Source organism: Callionymus lyra, chromosome 9 (assembly GCF_982586985.1).
Source record: "Callionymus lyra chromosome 9, fCalLyr1.hap1.1, whole genome shotgun sequence".
Classification (NCBI taxonomy): Eukaryota; Metazoa; Chordata; class Actinopteri; order Syngnathiformes; family Callionymidae; genus Callionymus; species Callionymus lyra.
Genome location: NC_141826.1, coordinates 12,738,530 through 12,757,277, shown reverse-complemented (window position 1 = coordinate 12,757,277; position 18,748 = coordinate 12,738,530). Strand labels below are relative to the sequence as shown.

Below are 18,748 nucleotides of genomic sequence, written 5' to 3'. Positions count from 1 at the left end.
AACTCAGTCCCATTTTCCTATTTCTTGCGATGATGGGAAAAGTCTGGGTTACATAATGACTCACTCGTATTTCCGCCTCCCTTTCTTTCCATCTACAGTGAACGTGGGGTCCTGCTGCGACGCGATTGGTCGGTTCCAGCCACAGGCTTCAGCTGAAGAGAATTCACAACAAACTTTCCTCTGCCGTGAGACTGAAAACTCCTCAAGAGTCGAGAGAAAGAAGTCGGAAAGAATTTCACCATGTCTTCAATTGTCAAAACAGGTGAGTAGGTTTAAATTCATCCTGAGAAAAATAACATCTGTATTTAAAAACCATTTAACATAAATAATTCTAACTTGAAATGTAAAAAAAATTGTAATATATGCTGCTCTTTCTGTGCTTTGACTATTTTCATTAAATCTTATACAAGTTCTTAAAGTTATGTTACTATAATCTTGCTTTTTGGGTGATACATAACAGTTCTTGAGTATCTGAACCGTTTTAAGTCTGAATAAATGGACTTGGAGCATATCTTTTTCTGACTAATTAATAAAAGATTATTTTCGTGTAGAGGAATGTTTAACAACCTCTGACTGCATTCAGGTTAAAATATTTAAAAAAAAAAGAAAAAAAATGATAAACTTTATAGATGTCATTAAAAATACATTTCTTTTAAAGCTGTGTCATTTATATTGTAAATTGTAAAGCTATAATTATTGTATTTGTTTTTCAGAAATGTTTGTATTTTGAATTATTTTATTTGTTGTTAAAAAACCTTTTTATTTTTGGTCATTTTTAAATTGTAATTATTTATTAATTCTTTAGAAAATCATTATTCTTTGATATGTTATTACAATATACAGGTAACACATGTACACACGTTTCTGCGGGTGAAGTTAAAAATGTAATTCTCTTGTAGAATTTAAACCGAGTATAAGTTTGGTATTGTAATTTTCTAAAAATGAGTTCAGTGAGACTATGGATCCATCAGTGAGCAGTTTAAGGGGGAGTGCAAGTACATTTTAAATACTAGGGAAATAAAAAAAATACATCAGATTTCAATGATTTTTAAACCATATATAATACATAAGCAATATATCCAGAATTTCAGTACTTATAATAGTAAGGAGGCAGATTACCTCCCCCCTTTAAAAATATGTAATGGGTCCAGTTTCGAAACAATTTAATCATATTTAATACGTATTAATTTCAGCTCTTATGCAACTGTAAAGTCCAAATGAATTATTTTCAGAGTTTTCTTTTGTTTTATTGAAAAAAAGTAGTACATCTATCTAGTCAACTCATACCAATATTTCACAGCATTTCTTAAAGTATTTCAATTTACTTTTAGTCAAAATGTCGCTGACATTCACAGGTCATAAGTAAAGGATTTGACTTCGTGGCGAGTTCTGGACACTGACTCGTTCTTTCCACTGGTGCTCGCATCAGTGTTTTATTGCAGTTAGTGTGAAACATTTTTTTCTCTGCGGGCTGAAGTCACTTTTTCCACAGACGTCGAGCTGGAGCTGAGCAAGCTGCTGCAAGAGTTCCAGGATGTGGTGGAGGAGCTGAAGGTCCCCACGCGAAGCAAACCACATGCGTACCAGCACGTGCTGAAGGAGGCCAAGAGCCGCGCTTCGCTGGGGGACGACAGCGGAGTGGAGGATTCTGACTACTGTGAGAATATTAACCATCTTCTATGAGAAACGATGTGTATTCAGACCACCGGGTTCAGACCACACGAGGGGCCAAAATGTTAAAGAGAATCCAGACAGAATGAGTCCCTCATTAGATTATTAACGGCGGATTTAGCGTCACTAGCAGAAATAAATGATATTTTCTCATAGTAACATGGATTCACAAACATTTGACAGTTTTCTATACATGTCTTAAAGTATATAAAGTATTTGAAAAGGAACTTGTGACTTTAAATGCGGGAAACGAGATCTTTCTGTTTCTTTACGGAAATGCCGTGTGGCTTTGAAGGCGAGACTAGAGCTCGCTTTGAACTTTTAAAAAAGGAAATGCACTTTTTTTACAACATATATTGAAATGAAAACAAAAAATGAAACAACAATGAAAATTATATGAAGTGAAATCATGCCATTAAGTGTATTTGTTAAATAAAAGTAGTCTCCTTAACTAACATTAAATATATTAACATTCATTTGTAGCAGGTCTATCATATACTCTAAGAACTCTTGATCATCATTGGATTTAATTTAAATTTATTTTATATTTTCTTTTTTTTCTTCTCATTTATTTTATTCTGTACGGTAACAAAAGAAAAAAACCCGGAATGAGTCTCTTATTCGATTATTAACAGCTATTTAAGCATCAATAGCAAAAGGAAAATGAAGTCCATCCTCAAAGTAACAAATTCCTTTTGATTCACAAACACTACAGTTTTCAGGACATGTTGACTGGCCCAAATATGGCCCCCACGCCTCAAGTTTGTGACTAAGACAATAGTTTCAAAATGTAAAAAAGTAGTTGCTCAACTTTATAACGCTAACAAGTAGGATTTTACTTAATTTAAATTACATTTTTTGTTTAAGAAGACAACCCAACATTTAAGAGAGGAACTTGTCAACTTAAATGAGGGAAACAAGACCTTTTTAAAACAGGAAATGCATTTTTTGTTTACAACATATTAAATAAAAACATTATAAAACAATGAAGCTAAACTGAAAACCATAGGAAGTGAAAACAATACAATAAAGTATTTTTGTTGTAACATTAACCTGCATAAATGTATATGAACATGATAACGATGATAACTGCTTCTATTGCGGCACTTAATAATAAATGAATTGAAACACTGGCAAAAACACGGTCTAATTATGAAAAATAGATGAAATTAAACTTCTAAAATCAGTAATTATTAAACAATATTGTCTGTTAATTGTTCGTCTCTGACCCTGAATTCCCCAAAACCCTCCGCTTTTGTCGACTTAAACACCAACAGCTCATTAAAGAAGCTCATCTCTACGAAACCTTCTCTTTTGTTTGTTTACCGCCGCAAAGTCTGAGACCTTATTTGACTTTATTTTTCGTGTTTTACATTCAAGATTGTGAAAACATTAAAGCAGGAAGTGTGTTTTTCTTCTCCCACGTGGCATCATTATTGAAATAGTGTTTGGCCCCCTAGTGTTCAAGCCGACGACTTGCTTTGAAAGCGCCTCGCCTGGGAGTCGCATAGACATTTAAGCTCCATTTGAATGCTTTAATGAAAAGCGTCGGGTCTGAACGTGGCGCCCGGATTGTCATTATTATCGTTCATTTGCATCGCTCTAGTCTCATGTTGATTTTCCCTCCCCCTCCTCCCAGGCAGCGAGGCTTCCATGGGAAACAGTCTGAATGCCAGCGAGGAGGAGCTTCACACCGCCGGATTAACGCAGTCGTCCAGAGGTACATCCTTCAGATAGCCCCGCCGTGTTCCACTGATCACTATCACTCTGGCTCTGATCACTATCACGGCACACCACGAGCGGGGGGTTCTTTTGTTTCTCGCACAACAAAAGCCAGCCGCTGTGACTGTAATGGCAATTTATTGGAAGCGACTCCCATCATTGACTTGAGTGTCTACGGAACTTGAGTTCTTATTAGAGGGTCAAATTAAAATTGTATCACCAGGCGAGGTCTAATTTGCTGGTATTTCACCAAGAAATCCCAGTAATTTTACCGTTTTAGGATTTCTCTTTATAATTTGGCATTCATTATATCTGTTTTTTATCTTATCGTAAACACTGATATCTGTTTATTTTTTTCAATATCTGCGTGAACATTAATCTACTTTAAATTGTGTGAACCAATCTTGTGAGGCCCCCAAAAAATGACATGGCTTATTTAGGTTTATTAGCTGTTGTGTAGTCAAAATACACTTCTTAATCACTTCCAAGCAAAAACCTTTTATTTTTTCTTATTCCTATTGCCCTTTGACAGCACCCTTTCACCTCCAAGTCACAACAGAAATGTAATTAAAATAATTTATCCAAAATTAGAATCAATTTTTTACTATCTTTTAAAAATAAAAATACATATATTTAAGGGAATATTTTTCCACTGACCATTATTAAAAGAATGGGAAGGTCTACAGGGTGTTCATGGAATTTAAAGTGTATTATAAAGTTGGTAGATTAAAACAAATTTATTTTATTTCAGATACTTGATCAGTGGTTATTTAAGTTTGTAATCACATTGAAAATGTTGTGTTTCAGGTTTTCTGTTGTTAACCTCTATATGGGAACCAGTAGTCGCACGAAACACATCAAGACGTTACTTAATTTATTAAAATGTATTTATTTAAGACCATGTTGTCCTGGGACCTACATCCATATATTTTAAATATATTTTACATTTAATGATTTACGAAAAATTGTATTTATATTTTAGTTTTTTAGAAAAAATGTAACCGTGTCTGCTCACTAAATACATTTATTAGACCTATCGATATTGCTGAAGGATATGACATTTTTGTAAAATACAAATAAAACATTTATTTGTATAAATGGTTTTGAAATCAGAACAGCAAAAATAAGTGGTTGTGGAGGCTTTCCAAGAATATTGTCTATTGATCAGCAAAGATGCCGCACCAGAATCTATAAGAGATAAATAATTTCCCAGGGGGCCACTTATGAGCTGTAGAACTTCCGACTGTAGAATGATGCACAATTTTGTCTATATTAAATATTAAGCAAAATATAATCTTTATATATACAATATATATTATCTTTAACATTAGTATTTCCCAACTCTCTCTCTATTACTTCATAATTCTGTCCCTCTCGAATATTAAACATGTATCACCAAAGTCTTAAAAAAACAAAACATTTATTAATAAATAATTTGATAATTTCCAAATTAAACTTTGGTCATATTACTGCTTGTTTACTACATATAATGATATTATTTAATATTTTAGCTAATACTAATTGTAAATTAAATTACTTTTAAAAAAAGACGAATATCACAGTTTCTACTCAATAAATACATTTATTATATCATTACGTAATTACGTAAACAATTTCCCAAAGGAGACCTCCTGAGGGATCAATAAAGTTTTACCTTACCTTACCTTACCTTACGTGTCTAAAATTCATTCATCAAGTTGCGGAATGTAATTTTTGAATATTCATTTATTTAACCTATTATAATTATAGAATTATATAAATATATATTTTTTTCCAATTTAGTATTTTCTTATTCTCCTGTAACTTTATTTTTACTTAATCTGTCTTTCTCAAATATAATACTGTGCATCCATAAAAAAAACGTCATTTCGTTATTTATTATCTTATTTTTATATCTAACTTTAGAAAATTGACTAATTTCTGCTCGATAAATACATTTATTGGATCAGTACGTTTCTTAAAAGGACTCTTCAAGTTTATGAATGCAATTAAAGTTGTATATATTTAAAAATAAGAATTTAAGTATTTTCTAGTTCCTCTATGACTTAATTCAATCTTTTTAAAATGGTTTTAATATCGTAACATTCCAATGGCTTGTGAATATTTAGCCAGAATATTGTCCTAATGAATCCCATATTGATCAGCTAAAATGCTGCGTCAGCATCTAATTGAGAGAAAATAATTTCCCCCAGGGCCACTCATGAGATGCAGAACTTCCGACTGTAGCTGCACAATTGTCTCTATTAACACACTTTCTGTCCATTGGTGCAGCCAAGCTGGGAGACACCAGAGAGCTGGAGCGTTTCATCGACATGTTGGACCGGGAACTCGCCGGTGAGAAGATACTCTTTCAGTCTTTCCCTCGTATGTTGAGGTTCCAAGGGTGTTAAAGATGTTGCTACAGTCGTTCATTCTACTCTCTCTCCGTCTCTTGTTTATCTCTGAGAGCCTCTTGTGTGTGAATAACTTGTCAGGGGACTCAGGTTGGACTATCTTCGTGGCCTTTAATGATAATAGCTTGACTTCACTACATGAACGTTATGATCCTGTTATCATGGTAACACACAGATGTTACAGCGACCGCATGTTCTCGCTCTCCGGCAGCAACGCAAACCGCAGAGAACAACAGATGCATCCACTGCTATCAGCACGCCCGACATAAATAACGTTGCACGTTAATCTCTGCGGTATCTTTCCAAGGATGCGTTTGTGAGCGTGCAATCAAAAGGGGGGAGTCTCTGGATGTGCAGATAGTGGCGGCGAGGGGCCCTCGTAGATCCAAGGCTGAGAAAGATGACGACGGCTGATTAATTAAATGATTCCGGTTCAGGAAATCAACAACCACCTTTGAAAGCTTAGACTGAGGAGTGTGCATGTGTGTCCACCTGATTGTAAACCCCCCGAACCACTCGACAAAACGACTTGAAAATCATCACGTTGACTACTCTGTGAATGGTTTTGGGGGGAAGGGCCACTCCATCGGGTTAAGGGAAGGGAGGTGAAAATTCAAATATGTCCAAAAATGTTGATTAAATGTTAAACGTACTAATCCTGAATTTTAGCTCCTTATGTTCATTGTAAAGGGGATGAAAGGGGGGACACAACCGCCCGTCTGAAAGCTAAAATCAGTTCAATTTCAATGAAAACATTAAAAAACTAAATATTAATTAAATTTGAATCAAATGCTTAAAGAGCGTGTGAAAACCTAACTCTCCTGACTCACTCACATTTTTTAAATGTTGAACTCTTCCTATCCAAGATGCAGTAAGTCCATCATCATGACAATGTTCTAAAGTTATTACTTTATAAAGTTCTTTCCCGTCGGAAATCTTGGCGAACAAGAGGTTACGAGAGCAGAGTCCATAATGACGTAATAATGGCTTCACCCCTTCTACAGCCAGCTGTTAACACGCCTCACTTTGTTTATACTATGAGTCCTTTGGAGGTGGAGACTTCCGGGATTGATGACTTGCGGTGACAAACCTTGATGCTTGACCAATCAAAACAGAGTGGGTGTGGTTATGTCTGGAAAAAAAAGTGGTTTTAAAGCACATTTTGTAATGTAAATATTTAAATAAAAAGAGATTTGTACAAACAGACACATACTGATGATACAACAGAGGTCCAACATCTATTTAAGATTTGATTGTTTAAGCGCTTTGTGACCCTGGTCTGGAAAAGCGCTATACAAATAAAAATTACTTACTTACTTAAGACACACTTAAATCAACACCCCCACCTGGGTTTGAGACCCCTGATCGGGATGTATCTAAAGGCGCTTTAGAAATAACCATTTCTTACTTACTTACTTTTACACAAGAATGTATTTGTAAAAATGATTTTCTGCTAAAACTTCCCAAGTCAAAGCTGAGACATCAACTGTAACCGACCCTTATGGTCTCAAATATCAAACCCAAACAGACCCTCAGCCGGTGCCGGAGACACACGCCGTCCTCGTCTTGTAACAGCTGGCCAATTGGAAAACCGTCCATTCCCACATTGTGCCAGACTCTAATGGGCCCCAAATCAGGCAGTAAAGCACCGACTTATTCCTGTTTCTCCCCTGCAGAAATGTGACGAGAAGAGAGCAGCGAGCCGCGGCGTCCAGCTGCTGCCAGGCAGATCTCCACCAGAACCATCTGAAAGGTCTGGCAGCTCTGGGGAGGAAAAAAAAAAAAGGTTAATGTCAGATGTTAACAAAGGGCATTTCATTTTTAGAAATGCATGCTTAGACGGAAAACCCCCCCGGCAGGACGAGTGAGAGTGGAGCGACTCACTGTAAAGTTTGTGTAAATATTTGAATGTAAAATGGATTTTATTAATAAAGCTGAGTGTTTCTCTGCCATATTCTTTTCGAGCCAATATTCAAATACACTGATGTAGCTGCAGGAAGTTTCCTGTTACTCCTGATATCTGTCAAAAACACTCCTGACAGGCTGCCGATGCTTCAGTCTCGAAAGTTTTCATGTATCCTCTTAAAAGACTGCTGGTGTCAGAGCACATCTCTTCAAGCCTCTTTCACCTGCAACCTGAGCTTCCTGGACTTCTTTTGAGTTTCTGCAAACACAGGAAGTCCACGGATGTGGCTCCGACACGACTGAAAGAGGGAAGTGCGTCAGACAAACAATGGTTTGTGCTGTAATTCTGCTTTTATTTTTTTTATTTTTTTATTTTAAAATTGGGTAGAAATGCACTATTTTTGAGTTGGTGTCAAAATATCACAGGTAGAATTCATAGTTTGAGGTAAAACAAGTGTCAAAACAACACAATTTTAACAGTATGATTTTCCCCATTTCATCATTGGCATCATTCAGCAGAAACACTTTATCCTTTAAAAGAACTCTGGCTCTGGACACTCTAAATCGTGACATTCATTTGCAGTGAGTTAGATTGATGTTCCGCGCTTCATTTCTGTTAGTGAGTTTACAGCCGTCTATTTTTAGTTCTGCTCGTTGTGATTCACTGGACCAGGACGAGGATAAACCAACAAAACCGTCCAACAAGCTCCATCACTGACGGTGGTTTCTGCGCCAAAACGATTCACAAGCAATTGTTTTTTAAATATCTACATATGTTTTCCATGATTCTCATTTTGTTGCAGAGCCTTCAAGACCATTTTTGGCTAACAGTGCAGTTTCATCCAGGAAAATAAATCGCTGTGTTATTTTTAAACAAAGGATAAAACTAACAATTTACATTCATATCATTTCCCACCCTCTCTAGTGGAGATGGAGCTGGAGGCTGATGGGTGGGCTTCATTGATCTCGTGTTGAAGTCGCTGTGGTGGTCAGAAAATCTCCACAGTGGCAAAGCTGCGGGAATTGATGAGATTCACCCAGAAATGCTGAAGGCTCTGAGTGTTGAAGGGTTGTCTTGGCTTGACTCGTCTCTTCAACATTATGTTGGCGTCTATCTGACGAGTGGCAGACCTGGGTGGTTGTCCCCCTATTGAAAAAAAGGGGGACCAGAGGTTGTGTGGCAACTACAGAGGCATCACACTCCTCAGCCTTCCTGGTAAGGTCTACTCTAGGGTCCTGGAAAGGAGGTTCAGATCGATGGTTCAACCTCAGATCCAAGAGGAACAATTTGGGTTTAGTCCTGGCTGTGGAACTATCGACCAACTCTTCACTCTCTTGAGGGTTCTCGAGGGTGCCTGGGAGTATGACCTGCCAGTCTACATGTGCTTTGTGGCCTTGGAAAAGGCGTACGACCGAGTGCCCAAGGCGAAGTTGTGGGAGGTGCTTCGGGAGTATGGAGTGATAGGCTCTCTACTGAGGACCCTCCAATCACTGTATTCCTGCAGCGGGAGTTGTGGGCGGATCCTTGGATGCGGATCGGATGTTTTCTCGGTGAGAATTGGTGTCCGTCAGGGATGTGCTTTGTCTCCAATCGTGTTTCTGGTTTTCATGGACAGGATTTCGAGGCGCAGCTCTGGCAGGGGAAGGTTTACGGTTTGCTAGCCTGAAGATCCGATCGCTGCTTTTTGCGGATGATTTGGTTCTCATGGCTTCATCACGCTGCGACCTTCAACTCTCAATGGATCGGTTTGCATCTGAATGTGAAGCGGCTGGGATGAGGATCAGCAGCTCGAAATCTGAGGCCATGGTAGCAGGATAAAGATGGATTGTTCTCTCTGGGGTTGGGATTGAGTCCTTGCCTCAAGTGGAGAAGTTTAAGTATCTTGGGGGTCTTGTTCTCGTGTGAGGGTGTTCGGGAATTGGAGATTGGTAGGCGAATTGGTGCAACAGGGGCGGTATTGCATTCGCTCTACTGCACTGTTGTGCGTAAGAGAGAGCTGACCCAAAGGGCAAAGCTCTCTATTTACCGAGCAATCTTTGTCCCCACCCTTGCGAGATTTCGTACACAAGCGGCTGAATTGAGTTTCCTTTGACAGGTGGCGGGCGTCTGCCTTAGAGATAGGGTGAGAAGTTCTGTCACTCGGGAGAGACTCGTAGTAGAGCCACTGCTTCTCCGTGTGGAAAGGAGTCAAATGAGGTGGTTGGGGCACCTCTTGAGGATTCCCCCTGGGCGCCTCCCTTTGAAGGTGTTCCAGGAGTTTCCAGCTGGGAGCGGACCTAGGGGCTGACCCAGGACCAGTTGCAGAGATTATATCTATATTTTTGAAGCTTAAAAAAATTGCAACATTACTTGCAAGTAGATATACCTCAGGACTTTCCCTTTAATTAACCTTTTAAAAAAATCCATTATTATTTTTCATTTTCAATAACCTTTTTATATTAGCATTATTTCCATACTTTTAATTTGTCAAATAATTGTTTCTTATAGGAAAAATATTTGTATTTCATTCACTTGATTTCTTTTTTTTTTAAATCATATTTATTAACATGTGTAATAAGATACATGCCATATTTTTTATATCTCCAAAGCCCATTTTTATTTTCATTAGTGAGGTTTCTGTCAGAGAAAAATATTAAAAGAATCCTTATAAAGTTTTAGGGAAACAATAATAATGGGACGAGAATCGGTTTATAAAATGTTGGCAGTGTTTTTGGAGTACTATCTAGATCCTGTTTCCATCGACTTTTCTATGATGTTAATTATATTTCAAATTGTATTAGCATCTTCAAAATAAATGTAGCATCGGGTGAAATATGAAGTAATATGAGCCGCTTGGTGGAGGTCTGCACTTTCTGAGTGCATGTCTCCTAATAAAATTCTCAGGTTTGTGGGCGATCGATTTCCCACCTCTGGCTCTGACTATTCAGTCGCTTGAAACTTCTGTTGGGTCAAGTTTGCAGCACTGAACTGCGATAACTCGATTTTCTAACCATTAAGTAATCGAGAAGTGAACTCTTAATTCTGAAGAGTCTCCGCCGACTTTTAAATTGATCTCTGAGCCACAGCCTGTTTAAAAATGTGCCACCAGTCCCCGACTGACCTTCTCTTTCAGCTGCTTCCCTCTGAGGGTTCCTGAGCTTTTCTTCGCTTTTTATTTGCTATTCTCAACTTGAAACATTTTTTTCATTTCAAAAAAAAAATCTATTAGACTGTACTTTATTCAGGGTTGTTTTTTCTCTCTTCATATTTCTTTTATTTTCTTTTTTCTTTTCAAGATACACTTTAGTCTGAAAATAATAACCCTTAGTTGACACAAGGGTTGATAAAAAATGAAGTTTGGGTGAATTATCACTTTAAAGTCAGTGATAATTGATTTAAATTAAGATTAAAAAACTCTAAAATGTCTTTATTAGTGGATTTCTGAATGGAGATGCATATCATGATACATGGACAACCAATGATATATATTGTGATACTGTAGCAACAAGTATATATTTGTAGTATTGTCCTAGTACTTGACTCTGGTGTTTCAGAATTTACAGACCACTTGACTCTTGAGGAAGTTGTAACATTGTATGTTTTAAACCAAAATATGTCCAAACAACAGCTTTTATGGCTGGTATCCTCTCGTCCTCAGTCATTACATCCTCGCTGTGGAGAATGTAATGACTGCAGCCATCTATCGACCAGGAGTTTAATTACTACACAAAAATGAACAAACACTGTAAATATTTGCACGCTTATTGTAAATATATTAAATTATTTTATTTGAAACCCATTATATACCTTATTACCAACTATTGAAATGCAAACACTAAAATAACTATGATTTTGAAGGCAAAAAACAAATAAATACATTGATACATTGATGTTGAATATTAAACAGTATCCTAATAAAATTATGTGATATCACTATATTTTCTTACACCCTTAATCCCCCCCAATCCCCTCCCTGAAATCAATACGTGAATCAACTGTAGAAAAATGAATATACAAATCAATGATTTGATCAATGACAAACACTTTAGATTGATTTACTGGGTCTGCTAAAAAAAAAACCAGCCCCTGTAAAGGCTTCAACTATTTAGGCCTTGTTTGGTGTTATTTATGAATCTATTGTCAGCAGTTTTCGCTGCAGTTTTGTCCTTTAGAAGCTTACGACTGTTAGAAAAAAAGTCCAAAATATAATTTGAGTTTCCATCTCACTGGGATATTAGACTTTTAGATGCCTTTTTTTTGTTGCCCCTGTAGTTACCGTTCCAGCTGACTCATAGAAACACTGGAGTGAGTTTACCCTCCTGGAAGAAAGAGAGTGACGTCGTGGCCCAGCAGCTTATCGAACTGTCGTTGTTTTCTCCTTAAAAGTCGCTGGACAGATTGCCGGAGCGGCCCGTCAGCCGTCCGCCTCCATCTGCTGATGTATCGCGGATGGACTGCAAGGGTGGACCCGATTCTTGACAGCAACTGTGGCCGGAGGAAGGAAGGCCGGGGTTTTTAAGCTACTGTTCCCTGTCCTTTTAGTCCTCTTTAAGACTTTATTGGGAGGGGGGGTCAGCTCAGTCTAGCTACTTAACCCTGCAAGTGACAGACTTTAAGGTAAAGGAGGAAGATAAATGTACTTTTTAAGTTCCCGTGGAGACATGCACGGCCTGATTGAGGTCACAGGATTTAAGTTGCTCGTAAACATGCTGCACATTTTCTTAATGGACTTTCATTTACAGTCTCATCTCAAGGTTGCACTTTCCAACATGACGGTGCTTTTTTTTTTTTTCCCCTGACTTCGCTGTGTCCGTGTGCTTCAAGCCAGATGTCCAGCAGATGTGACAAATGAGCCCTTCGTGCAGCTGCTTTGAGGTCATCCATCCCCCCTTTGATCTGTTCCAGTTGACATTTGTAATATTTCTCACATGTCCAGCTCCTCTTTACATAACGTTTCTGCCTTTTAACCTCATGATGACTCATGTGGTGCATTCATTTTACACTTTGATTTTTTTAGTTGAACAACATGACCTTTCTTTTTCCTACTCATTTATTTTTCAAAACAATGTCAATTCAAGTACTCTTCTGAACAATACACACCTCTCTAATTCTTTTTATCCAATGTTCGGGCATTATGCATGTATTTTTTGCATCAGTTATTATTTTGAGGAATGGTCTAACTAAGCATTTAAAAAATAGGTAACGTCTTGTTTGTCTTTTTGTTGATATTTCGTTACATTCTTATATCTTTGACATCAGATAGAATGTCAGCATTTCTAAGATTGTTTTGACTAGAGATATTTCAGTGTATTTTGTAAAAATAACATTTTTTAACGGAACTATTATGGACTATAATGTTGTTGAGGAGATGAGTATTTGTGTCGTGCTTTTAAGTGTTGATATGACCTTGCATGGCTATAAAAAGCAGTTACATCATTGGTAATAAATGCCTTCACTAAATAAATAAAGAAGCCCAGTCTGCGACTGAACCCACAACACAATAAGATCTCTTTAATAACCACATGGCACTTTACAAAGAACTATTGCTTAAACTACATAAAAATGACTAAAGCTGAGTGTGGGAAAAAAACCCTTTAAGATCCAGGGTGGTGTATTCTGCATCGTAACAATATTTTTTTTCCAAAAAAATAAATCGATTGCAATATACTGTATTGTTTTGCTCTCTGATACAACAAATGATCGAAATACTGACAACAAATGTCAATATTTTATTACAACACACATGAGATATTTACAGTACTAGGGCTTTATATTGGCCAGAATCTGGTGATACGATACATATAATGTTACAGGGGCAACAATGCGATATATTGGGATACTGTAGTAACAACAATATATTTGTAGTATTGCCTGAGTACTTTCCTCTGGTGTTGTAGAATTTACAGACCACATGACTCTTGACAAAGTCCGCTGCTGGATTTAACTGTATCCTCTTGTTCTCAGTCATCTTCAGGATCTCAAGGGATTTCAATCTTCAATTAGTTGTGGAGTATGTAAGGACTGCTGCCATCTAGCGGCCAGGAGTTTAATTGCAACAGAAACAACAAAACAACAAACAGCGTAAATATTTGCTGTTTTTTTTAAGTTCGATACAGTCTTTTCAGATATCGATACAGTGCCATTAATAATAATATTGCAATACATCACCATATCAATATTTTTTAACACCTCTAGTATTTATCCCTTTGTCTCCTTCAGTACTAACACAGAAACATGTAATAGAACAAACAGGAAACTATCAACAACTAAAAACAAATTGAATTCTTATCTGCAAGTTTCCACTGTAAATTGTGGAACCACTTTGGCTTTTACGAGTCAGATAACGGGTCCAAGTTTACATAAAACGAGTTGACTTTTTCAGCCTCAGAAATCTCTGTCCTGCTTTACATAACAATGTTTATGCACTTTAATGTGTAACTTTAATTGTGTTTTTTAAAAAACTATTAATTTGTATATTGTACGAAGTTTTGGAGTAAGTGCATTTAGAGGTATTTTTTTCTCTCTCAGCCAAATATATCGCCACTTACTGCTGGTGACATTGAGTATCGTGATACTATTGTTATCGTGGGCTGAATACCATTACAGTATAAAAGTAATAGACCTACACGTATCATCCCTCCCCTACTGGAGAAAATCTACGGTTTGAAATTCTTATTATTTCAATTTCAGACCCGACTCTGTTGCCAGGATTGACATGACCGTCATTCCCCCAGCATGGAAAAGTCACCAGCAGCTAATTACGACGTCCAATTTTTTTGCGAGATTGCTCTCCGACACAATACTCCAGTCGATCTTATGGGAACACCTCGCCGAGATTCGCTTGCTAATTGCGCCGAAACCACATTTTGATTGGCAGCTCTGGAAAAAAAATCAACGGAGCGACGTGTCCGGCGCTTGTTTGGATAATCGCGGACGAACGCTGGGAGTCCATTAGACGACGAATTAAAAAGAAGCGAGACGGGGAATAGCGATGAGAGATGAAGACGTAATAAATATCCCGCGATAAGTCCCTCACCTGCGAGGCTAATAAACGTCACATATGTTTCCGATCCGGGGCTCGCGTAACGCCAGTTTGTTTTATGCAAGTTAGCGCGCTAATGAAGGAGTAATTGAGTAGAACAGAAAGGAGACGCTGGTTATCGCGGGCACAATGGCTAAATGAAGCAGAGATATTGCCTTGCGCGGCGAAGGCTATCATGGCCTCGACGGAGAGCAGCATGCCGAGCACGCAGAGCTCTGTCATCTGCCTGATGAGAGACCGGAGTGACGACTCTCCCCTGAGAGCTCCGCAAATGGCCGAGGGGTAACGGCGCTCGCCTGAGGAATTAACCGGCTCAACCACACGTACCGCCCGACGCTAACGCAGACTCTGACTCTTACGTAAAAAAAGGGGGGAGCCCCTCGTCCCCGGGGGAGCCGAGGCTCACTCCACGGGCTGAACATCTGAACCATAAAATGACTCGGTTGAGAAAATAATCCCTTGTGTGGCTTCACTTCAAAGTTGGAGGAGATATTCATCATCTCGGAGATAATTTGATATTATGACACGGCAATAAACTCGGATATGAGCCGCGGCGGCATGACTGATTATCCACGACAGTCTGGATGTTTCAGGAATAATAACAGCTTGGTCGGGGCAGATTTCAGGAATCCACTTTTTCAAACAATTATTTGTAAATATTTCATCAACATAATCAGATTTTCTTGAACTTTTAACTTTAAGAAGTTACTCGGGGAAATTGATATGATTTATATCAAAGCAGCTCCATGTAATCTTTAAAAATTATTTCACACTTTACTTAAACTACCTTGTGGCAGCCAGTCGGAGACGGCGGTTTTATTCATTTAATAATTGCTGAAGTAAGTAAGTAAGTAAGTAATATTTATTTATATAGCGCTTTTCGAGACCAGGGTCACAAAGCGCTTAAACAATCAAAACAATACTCAAAAAAGTACATACTTTAAAGATCAAGATAATACTGAGAACAACACAGGAGTTCGAGAAATTCAAGGAAAAGACTGAACAAATAGAAACGTCTTAAGATGTTTCTTAAAGGAGTCAGTACTGATAGAACTTCTTTAAGCTACCTCTTCCTCTCTCTTTGCGCTTGATGGATCTACTGACTCCTTTAAGAAACATCTTAAGACGTTTCTATTTGTTCAGGCTTTTCCTTGATTTTCTGGAACTCCTGTTGTGTTTTCAGTTTTATCTTGACCTTTAAAGTATATACTTTATTGAATATTGTTTTGATTGTTTAAGCGCTTTGTGACACTGGTCTGGAAAAGCGCTATATAAATAAAAATGACTTACTTACTTACTTACTTACTCACCTGGATGAGAAAACCAATATGTTTGTGGTATCCCTTGTGTTACCTCTGGGTGAAAGTTAACGACCTCCACCACTGCATATAGAATGTGTACCTTGACCCAGAGGGCAACACAAGGGATACAACTAACACATATTTGTTTTTAGGCCTTTGGGTCACCTTGACCCTGGGATTACAAGTTTACTTACTAGAATGATTATAACAGTTAGCAAAATAACTTTAAAAGTTTTGAGCGTATTTCAATGAATTCTGGAGGTGTTCTGGAGTTCCATCTGGATCCAGGGAAACCTTTGAAGGATTCCTCACTATCTTTATTTGCTTCCACCTTTGCAGCTCTGTTTAAAACCAGTGGAAAACACTAAACTTTCTTGAAAACTCATATGAATCAACAAAAAACAATTGACTTCAATTGACTAGCTAAGATCACTTCAAGTCTGACAATTCAAAGTCAAGCTAACATCATTGTTGATCTACCGCATTGGATCTGTGAAGTCCAAATGGGGTGACCACCTCTCCCCCAAAAAGGTGGTGTGCGAATTTTCTTTTCTGGAGTAGTGAAAGTTGTTTTATTTTGTCTTTGGCATCTCTGGTCCCTTTCGGCTATTTCTCAGAGTTGGCCTCGGACAGGGCACATTAAGACAACCGACCTCTCACAGAATTTAGAATCATCAAATCCACCTGGTCCTGGAGTGAGGGAGAAAAACCAGAGAGAACAGCTCAGAGAGAACTTCAAGACTCCACTCAGAACAGACCTGTGTCTCCCCAGTTAATTCTTGGACCGGTGCAGTGGAAACACTTGAACGATGTGTTTTGGATTTCTGGCATTCTTTACAAAAAAAAAAAAGAAAAGCCTTCTCTTATGTCATATCCTGTTTTTCCATTCCCGGGACTGTATTGTTTTGGACAGGAAGCCAGAACATTCCTGCCGTGTCGTTTATGAAGAATGTGGATCATTGTACTGTAGGTCCATCCCTGGACAAATACGAACATTGAGTCACGAGACAAAACCCCCTGCTGAACACTTGTTTAAAAAAACAATACATTTTTCATTGGGTTAAAAAACAGCACTTGAATGACAATGAAGAATTGAGTAAACGAAAGGCATTTTACTGAATAGTAAAGTAGAATAAATGATTTATGATGTTTTAAAATGTTTGAAAGTATATTTCCTCAATTAATGAACTCTATTTATTAATAGTTTTGAATCACATTTTACTTTAGGGCAACATTTGGCAACACTTTCTATAAAAGTCTTTTTTAAGTTGTAATCATGCATTTTAAAGGCTTTAAAGAAGACATAAACCCTGTATATCATGTAGAGTAGATATACTTATTCAGGCAAGGGGCCAAACTCTTATAGCCGTCTAAGTCACAGGTTTATTTTTATGTTTATTCATTTGGTAATTGACCTTTATTACCCTCAAATCAAAATCCTTTCCCTGCATCTGTATTTTATTTATTCACTTTCATAATCAACATGAATATTAATCTACATTTGGTTTTGGCCAAACTTCAAGCAGTCTTTGCATTACTTTGCTGCCATATTTGGCTCCGGGGCCTTGAGTTTGGGATAAATGTGGGATAGAGATTACATTATGTAAGATAAGATATAAACGTTGTTGATCTCACAGAGAAAATGAAAATCCCAATTATCGCAGCATCCATCGAAAAAATCTAAAAAAGGCGAGTCAAATGTAAAAATACATTTTCTGCTGCTTATTCCAATAGCAGGGTTTGTCTTCAGGGGTGGAGACGGGGGACACCCTGAACAGGATGCCAGTCTAGGGCACACAAAGACAGACAACCAATCAGAAACAGACTCACTTAACTTATGTACGGTTTTGGACTGTGGGAGGAAACCAGAGTGACTGGAGGAAAGAGAGACTCCACACAAAAATGTCACAAGTTGCGCCTGTAAAAAAAGGGGCAGCACAGTTTAAATAAAAGGTAAGGGAAGGTAAAAACTTTATTGATTCCTCAGGAGGTCTCCTTCGGGAAATGTTTTTTTTCCAATAGCCAATACATACAGCAATTTTTTTTTAAATAAAAAATAAAAAATAAATCAAAATAAAATAAGAACAAGAACATAAAGAGAAAGAACAAGATGACACAATGGTGAAATGATGAAACTCTGGTGATTGCTCCTGATGATAAGATTCCAGGGTTGAGTCAGTACTTGGGTGACTTAGGTCAGTCTGTCAAACTGAGCCTGAGAAACCTGGGTGTTGTATTTGATAAAGACATGTCTCTTGTTCGACACTGTAGAAAACTGACCAGAAACTGTTTCCTTCAACTGAGAAAAATCTCTAAACTTAGGAAAATGTTGTCGGAACATGATCTGGAGCTTGTAATCCATGCGTTTGTTTCTTCTCGTCTGGACTATTGTAACAGTTTGTTTTCATGTCTTAACAAGAAGGAGTTGTCTCGCCTGCAGTTGATAAAAAACTCTGCAGCGAGAATTCTGACCCGCTCTAGTAGAAGAACTCACATTTCTCCGATCCTTAAAACTCTTCACTGGCTTCCAGTTTCTTTCAGGATCAACTTTAAAATTCTGGTTCTTACTTTCAGAGCTATTCGTGGTCAGACTCCTCCTTACATCACTGATCTGATCCAGCCTTACACCCCAGCTCGGGCTCTGAGGTCTGTGGATCAGAATCTACTTATGGTTCCATGCACACGGCTCAGGACCAGAGGAGAGAAATCTTTTCAGGCTGTTGCTCCTAAGCTT

The 18,748-nt window shown here is 37.9% G+C and overlaps 1 protein-coding gene across 2 annotated transcripts; it reads left to right on the top strand.

Moving 5' to 3' along the window:
• The first annotated feature begins 109 nt into the window (after positions 1 to 109).
• On the top strand, positions 110 to 7,740 carry LOC148071848 (regulator of cell cycle RGCC). 2 transcript variants are annotated; one of them, XR_015712849.1, is made up of 6 exons: positions 110 to 262; positions 1,493 to 1,657; positions 3,311 to 3,391; positions 5,665 to 5,727; positions 7,463 to 7,539; positions 7,612 to 7,740. XR_015712849.1 is itself a non-coding variant. In XM_087799302.1 (5 exons), the coding sequence occupies exons 1-5, from the start codon at positions 241 to 243 to the stop codon at positions 7,468 to 7,470; spliced, it is 339 nt and encodes a 112-aa protein (XP_087655428.1). In that variant the 5' UTR covers positions 110 to 240; the 3' UTR covers positions 7,471 to 7,740. The 2 variants fall into 2 exon arrangements, 1 of the variants encoding a protein (XP_087655428.1); XM_087799302.1 differs by having other exon boundaries at positions 7,463 to 7,740.
• Positions 7,741 to 18,748: the final 11,008 nt, after the last annotated feature.